The sequence below is a fragment of the Leuciscus leuciscus genome (genome assembly GCF_965113295.1).
Source record: "Leuciscus leuciscus genome assembly, chromosome: 13".
Classification (NCBI taxonomy): domain Eukaryota; kingdom Metazoa; phylum Chordata; class Actinopteri; order Cypriniformes; family Leuciscidae; genus Leuciscus; species Leuciscus leuciscus.
Genome location: NC_138737.1, coordinates 2,007,723 through 2,015,261, shown reverse-complemented (window position 1 = coordinate 2,015,261; position 7,539 = coordinate 2,007,723). Strand labels below are relative to the sequence as shown.

Here is a 7,539-nt window from a genome sequence, read left to right as displayed (position 1 = left end):
AGTAACCTAAGGTAACCTTAACCTTATTCAGAGCATCGCCATGTCCGGTATGAAAGCGAGGCTGTGAGGGATAGACTCACCGTGTTTTCAATGGCTTTCGCTGGAAAAATCTGTATAAAACTCCTCATGTTGAGTTTTATGTCTACTTAAGTTTCTTGGAAAGATATTTTGCAGTGTTTTGTGAGCAGAATAATCCAAAAACACCTTGAATAATAGAACAACCCACTGAAGAGATGCATGTCTATCCCTCACAGCCTCGCTTTCCTTCCCATTAAAAATCAAAGATGGCGCTGCTGTGAATAAGGCCTAATATGGCAGCCCTATAAATAATACATAGGAAAAGATGAAATTTGGCAACCTATAATATAGTGGTGGTTCTGACTAGTAATCTCTAAGTAGAGAGTGTGTGTGTGTGTGTGTGTGTGTGTGTGTGTGTGTGTGTGTGTGTGTGTGTGTGTGTGTGTGTGTGTGATAAACAACTTGATGTTACTGGAGAACCTTTAGGGGAGCGCGGGGCACAACGTAACACAGGGCTAGTTGTAACACACTTGTTTTAAATACTTCCACACATGCAAGCATGACGAAACTTGGTGTATTTACTAGTTGCCATATCAACACTATATAGAGAAAAAATTGCACCAAAATAAAAAATTTTTTGGAAGATATCCATAGACATTTATTAAACCATAGCAAAAGTAAATTTCTTACTTAAGTTAATTTTTCATCTCTATTTTTTGTGTTTATTTAAAATGAGACAAATCTGATATTATTTCAATCTCCAATATGTTATTTAACAGTTGAGATAGTTATTTAATGCTTCGCTAACTAGCAGAAGACACTAGCCGGGTTTAAATCCCAGTTGTGCAGTCGGGGCATGTTGTCACACTGCGTTACAATGTGCCCCTATTGAGTTTATATTTAATTATTAAAAAATGCCATTATTTTATATGAAAAAGTTAATAATTGTATTTTATTTAGAAAATATTTTAGTTTGTCTTGTATATTTTTTTTTATTAGATCAGATAACATTTTAAGCTGTCATATGGTCATGTTACAATGTACCCCACACATGTTACAATGTACACCGCCTATGGGGCATGTTGTCACATTTCACTTCCATTCTTTCGGGGTATGTCAAGAAAAAAGTATATACTGTATTAATAAAACAAAACCACATAATTGTACTAGACATGTGGGAAATGAATGTGGGAAAAAATAAATACTCTGAACCATAAGTAGATTTACATAAACTGAGAAAGTCAAAAAGCTTTACTTTGTGCCCCGCTCTCCCCTACAGGCTCTTGATAAGAGGGTTTTCGATAATATACTTTCATGTAATATCTTGTATGTCATGTATTTAAATATATTTATAACTACATATTAGGCGAATTGGTGGCAAATTCGTATGAATTTGTATGATCTGCTACACATCAGTGACGTTTAGCGGTAGAGCTGCATGCCACATTTTTTTCTAATAATTGTACATTTTTGTTGTCATTAAAAATTAAGTGTGCTTAAATTTTATTAATATCATATTTTCTGCAAGTACTGTTTTGTAAAAATATACATTTCACTTTTGAAATAGGGAGACTGGGGACAGTTGCAACAAGTCTTATTTCTTAGTCTTATTACACAAGCTAGAGTGATGACACTCATACTGCACATGCACAGTTAGACCCTCCCTCCACCAAGAAGACAGGAGACACAGTCAACATCTGCTGCTGCATTTATTGAACAAAACTTGTTTTTGGAGGTATGAAAGTACGTTTTTTTTTCCATGAGCTGTATTTTTGTCACACTGTCCTGAACTTTTGCATGAATTAATCACAACTTGCTTAGATTGAATTATTGTTTTGTTGACTTGTAAGTGACATGGTTAGCATGTGTGAAGGTCAGTGTGTCTAGCTAGCACATGATGTTCTGCCATGGCTGATAAGGTGTTGCAACTGTCCCCAGGCTAAGCACACATATCAAAACAGACCACACAACAGTATTTTACAAGTCATTGTGGGGGATATAAAAGGATAGTAAGAAGGCTAGTTTTATTCTGTGTTTTCAGTATGCCAAGAGTGAGGAAGAGGGTTACTAACAGAGGGGTTCCCCTCAATATTTTGGAACGAGCATCAGATGTAATCAGGGATGAGGGCCGGACAGTCAGGGCAGTGGCCAAGGACTTCGCCATCTGTCACACCACCTTATTCCGATTCAATAAAAAACGAGAGAAACTCACAGGCGAGGGATCGGATACGTTACCGAGAGCAGGGTACTGGACCAGCAGGAAAGTGTTCTCAGAGGACCAAGAGAGGAGTCTCAGAGAGTATCTAAAAAGGGCAGCTGACTTATACTACGGGTTAAATCCCAAAGAGGTAAGATTTTAACAAGAGAATTATGTAGCCTGTATAAGAGAGAGAGATATTTACTCTTTACATTTTATTTCAGGTTCGCAAGTTTGCCTTTCAACTAGCCTCTCGCTACAACTGCAACTTTCCCCCGAAGTGGAGTGAGACCAGTATGGCTGGTGTTGACTGGTTCACTGGCTTTCTAAAGAGGCACCCCACGCTCTCGATACGGCGTCCCCGAGCCGCCGTGCCTCCTCCGACAGGACCACCTTCCTTCTGTGCGCCTCCCTCAAGACCATCAACCTCTGGGACGGGTACAGACGACCTCTCACCAGAAGCTATCCGGCCACATCCCAAAGCAGGAGCCAGGAGAAAGTGTGCAAAAGGCAGGAGACGACGCTCCACTGACATCCTCACGGACACTCCTGTGAAGGAAGAATTAGAAACAGACAAAAAACTAAACTCTGCAGCAGAAGGCAAAGCAAACCACAAAGAAAAGTGCATGTGAAGAAAAGCAAATTGTATGAAACAGTTGCAGTTTTGTACAGTAAATACATGATTAATAAAAGTTTGTTGCATTGCAAATTGTTCAGTTCTTCCTGTCTCTGACACTGAAATATGCAGAGATTGAATAACGCCTGTAACGCCTGAACACTGAATCTGTGTATGTTCTACACATAAACACACAAAACTCAATAACTGTTGTTCGATAAATATGACTAAATCAATAAATTATACAATAAAATTATTGTATAAATAAATAATACTATAACATTATAGTAAAACAGTTAATATTTTCAGAATTCTGTGCTCATTGAGAGAAAAAGCTAAAGTTAATTAGTGAAATGTAAGGTATTTTGAACGTTTTGCAACCGTTCCTGGGTTGTGTTGCAATCGTCCCCTGGGTCGGGGTCAGTTGCAACATCTGGCTTCTTACATTCAAATAAATACTGTGAATGATATGTCATATGTAGGCCTAATCATCATCTTTAATTAACTGTCACCCCCCCTCCCCCCCTCCCCCTCCCTTTTTTTATTAGACATGAAAATGCACATTCCGAACTTAAATGGTTGTAATTCAAGAATACTTTGGAGATGTATGATTGGTCTTGTTTTAAAGAAGACATTTGGCATATTCTTGTAGAAGTGAAATAGATTAAGAAAGTGAAACAGAAAAAAAAGTTATAGAAGTTTGAGTTTATTAAAATGTAAAATAAAATAAAAATATATTATTCATATTTTATATAAAATATATATTTTCAAAACATGGTGAACTCTAAAACTGCAAGAAAATGAAAGCCAAAAATCTAAGCAAGTTGTGTTTCAAATTTTAGATTGATATCTCAAAAAATGAGCTTTCAGTAAGATTTTATTTGGGCGCAGTACCAAACTTTTTCACTAGATGACAACCAGACTCCATTTCTGATCATTTAAGGGCGCCTCCATTTCCATATGTGGTTTGAGTGATCTGAACCATTATTTCCACAATTTTCATACAATTTATGAAGTTGACATCCTATTCAGAATTAGTATTGGAAGTTTGGCAGATTTTTATACGAATTCAAACTCTAAGAAACACATAAAAAGAACATGTTACAAGAGAAGAGCTCGCTGCCACATCACAAATGGTGAATCTATTAGTTTTTTCTTTATATTTAAAATATTTTCAGACCTTTTTTTCTAAAAGAAGGGAATGGATGCTATCTTTTGAACTTTTGAACAAACTGAGGTTTCTACTATTTTTTTAATGTTTTTCATGTTCATTACTATTTCAAAATAAAGGTCTGAACACGCCTTAGGAATATGAAAATATTCTTGTTGCAAATTAATAAATTACGGCTCTGTCATTTTTTTTTGAAAATCAGTCACCAAATATGAAAACTAGAGATTGTAAGCTTTCAGTTTGTCAAGATTAGTTTAGGTTTAGTATAGGATATTACTGTTTTAAATATGTAATGGCTGTGGGCCCACCGGTGGGCCAGTGAAATGGTATGGGTAATTAGCAGACAGATGCAAGTTTAATAAATACACATTTGGTTGGTCTAGTCCAAATAGTCTCTGAGTAACTGAGAGAAATGCAAAAAGTGTTGCAACCGTCCCAGTCTCCCCTACACTAGTGCACATTCAGTGGGATTGGGCCATAGTGCAATGCAAATCTCCTTTATCACATGGGCCTGTTTGCCAAATAATATATATTATTATTATTATTCTATAGATTATTATTTTAATATATATGTATGTTTTTGAACTACAGTTTACATTTTCTGAGGGACATGTGAGTGAATTGTTGCCTGTCCTGAACTGGTCGCCATGACAACAGAGTGTTGTGGGTGGTTGCTATGCAGGTTCTAAGGTGTTCTAGTGTTGGTATGCAGTTGCTAGGGTGTTGCTAAGCGCGTGTCTGTGATCTTCCGGTGACCTGTGTCCTCCGGAGGTCGCGTTTGACGGCCACATACGTCATTGAGGCTTTCAGTAAACTGAGTCATTAAGTCATTGAGAAATCACAACAACGCTTCACTGGGAATTACGGTCAGTTTTATAATGGTGACTGTCCTGAAATAACAACACATCCTTTATGACGTATGCAGGGCTGCCAACTCTCACGCAGAAAAGCTTGTAAAAGTGAAAATGAGTGTGTAAGTGACTGACTGAGTGATAGTGTGTGTGTGTGTTTGTGTGTGTGTGTGTGTGTGTGAGAGAGAGAGAGAGAGAGAGAGAGAGAGAGTATGTGTGTGTGTGTGTGTGTGTGTGTGTGTGTGTGTGTGTGTGTGTGAGTGAGTGAGTGTTTGTGTAAGTGTTTGTGTATGAGAGAGTGTGTGTGAGAGTGTAATATGAGTGTGTGTGTGTGTGTGTGTGTGTGTGTGTGTGTGTGTGTGTGTGTGTGAGTGAGTGAGTGAGTGAGTGAGTGAGTGAGTGAGTATGTGAGTGTGAGTTAGAGAGAGTGTGTCTATATGTGTGTGTAATATGAGTGTTTGTGTTTGTGTGAGTGTGAGTGAGAGAGAGAGAGAGAGAGAGTGTGTGTGTGTGTGTGTGTGTGTGTGTGTGTGTGTGTGTGTGTGTGTGTGTGTGTGTGTGTGTGTGTGTGTGTGTGTGTGTGTGTGTGTGTGTGTGTGTGTTATGTTAAGATAATTGACAGTTCTCACACCACAGACAGATCAGATTAGCTACTTTTGATATGAAATAGTCTCAGCTTTCAAATTTGGTCAATTTTATTACAAAATTCAAACAATAAAATGTGTTTTGGGGAATGTGGCGTGACTCGTGACAGATTAATTTCAGTAAACTGTACTTTATCTTTCATCATTCCTTCTGATGTTCATTCATGAAGTAATAAAGACAAACACAGATTGCTGTAGTGGCACGTGAACCGATCTGTGTTTCTCTTTATTACTTCATGAATGAACACCAGAAGGGATGATAAAAGATGAAGTACAGCTTATAAATCATGTCTCATGTAATCAGTCGACGAGTGTTTCAACCACTAATAAAACAGCTTATGAACGATGACAACACAGCATGTGAAAGCTAAAACTGAACTCTTGCAAGAAGAATCTAAAAATAAACATTTTGCTAAATATATTCACTATATAACATATTTATTATATTTTTACTTTTATATCACTAAAAATATTATGTATAAGAATGAGTTGTTCATTTTAGCCTTTAATAATAATAATTCAAGCTGACAGGTTTCCCTGAATGTTTCCAGTTGAGAGAGATTTATTTCAGGCCAAAATATTTATCCAAAGGAATCGATATTGAGTCAAGATCAGAATCGAACCGCAAGCTTATGAATCCCATCAATAATTCCCACTAATTCCCATTCCCATACTGGTGTGCGTCTGACAGACGTGACCTCTGGAGGACGCAGCCGTCCAGTAACAATAGTTCTGTATCGGCAGATTCTCTGTGGCGGAATGAAGGATTGTTTGAGTTCTTTCTTCCCAGTGTCTCTGTCTCCTGTCTGTCTCACACACACACACACACACACACACACACACACACACACACACACACACACACACACACACACACACACACACACACACACACACACACACACACACACACACACACACACACTGTTGAGAGATTCCTCGTCTCTTTATGTCCTGCTACAATAGCTCTTTGTTAGATACATGGAAAGGAATCCCTTTCTCTCTCCCTCATGTTTTACCACATCTAGTCTTGTTCAGTCTCAAGATCTCAAAGTCAAATATGACGAGACGTTCGACCACATGCTGTGATTCTGCAGGACTCGTTGATCTCGTATCTTTTTTTTTTTAATTAAACATTTATTTGAGTGTTTTTGCTTTTTCACACAACAAACAGAACAACGATAACAATGATGAAAAAAATATAATTATTATAAAAAATAAATAAATAAAAGAAAAATATACCATAACCTATGACAAAACAACAGAACATTTGAGGGACAAATGCAGAAAGACAGATTATGCTTGACTGGACAGGTAATGCTTGAGAAGGATACCAGTTAGTAAATGTTATAGTCACTTAATCTATACAGCGTATTAAAATAAAATATCTACTACACTTATGACTCATAAAAATGACAGTGACGACAATGATTGCGTACAATTCAAAAAGAGAGATAAAGCGCATTATCCTGACTATTGTCTGCTGTCTAATAAAACTTTAGGCACAACATTAACTACATTATCAATGAATAACTCTGACATTAACAGGGGTCTATGAATGCACTTACATCAATAGTCCCCAGGTTTTATCAAATATCTCAGATTTGTCGTTATTAATGTATCTCAACCCTCCCAATGCAAGCATGTTCACAAGATCTCTATCAAACCTGGACACAGAATCAGTTTTCCAGATTCATAAACTCAGCCTCTTGGCAATTATTATAATCATACCAAATAATATAGCTTGTCTTTCATATACATCAAACATCTCTAGATTACTAGACATCCCAAGAATATCTGAGAGTGGTCACGTCTCTGTCTTTTGTTGGTCACAGGAGAACTCCCACCAGCAGATGTTTTATACGGTGCCGTCCTGGACATGAGTGAGCGCATACATGAGCTGTGATGCGTGAGTAATGGCATTCAGTGAGTGACCCGTCTCACCTCAGCTTCACTGCAATCATGGCTTTCTGTCTCGAAAGATTCTTAAAGATGCATTTACTGGAGATGCAAAATGACTGAAGATATTAAGTCTGAAAAAT

General features: G+C 37.4%; 1 protein-coding gene across 1 annotated transcript; it reads left to right on the top strand.

Annotated features, from left to right (window-relative positions):
* Positions 1 to 1,678: 1,678 nt before the first annotated feature.
* Positions 1,679 to 2,924, top strand: LOC309513218 (uncharacterized protein). Its single transcript, XM_082188963.1, has 3 exons — positions 1,679 to 1,753; positions 2,060 to 2,366; positions 2,440 to 2,924. Exons 2-3 carry the CDS (start codon positions 2,061 to 2,063, stop codon positions 2,845 to 2,847), a joined length of 714 nt encoding a protein of 237 aa, XP_082045089.1. The 5' UTR covers positions 1,679 to 1,753; position 2,060; the 3' UTR covers positions 2,848 to 2,924.
* The last annotated feature ends 4,615 nt before the right edge of the window (positions 2,925 to 7,539 follow it).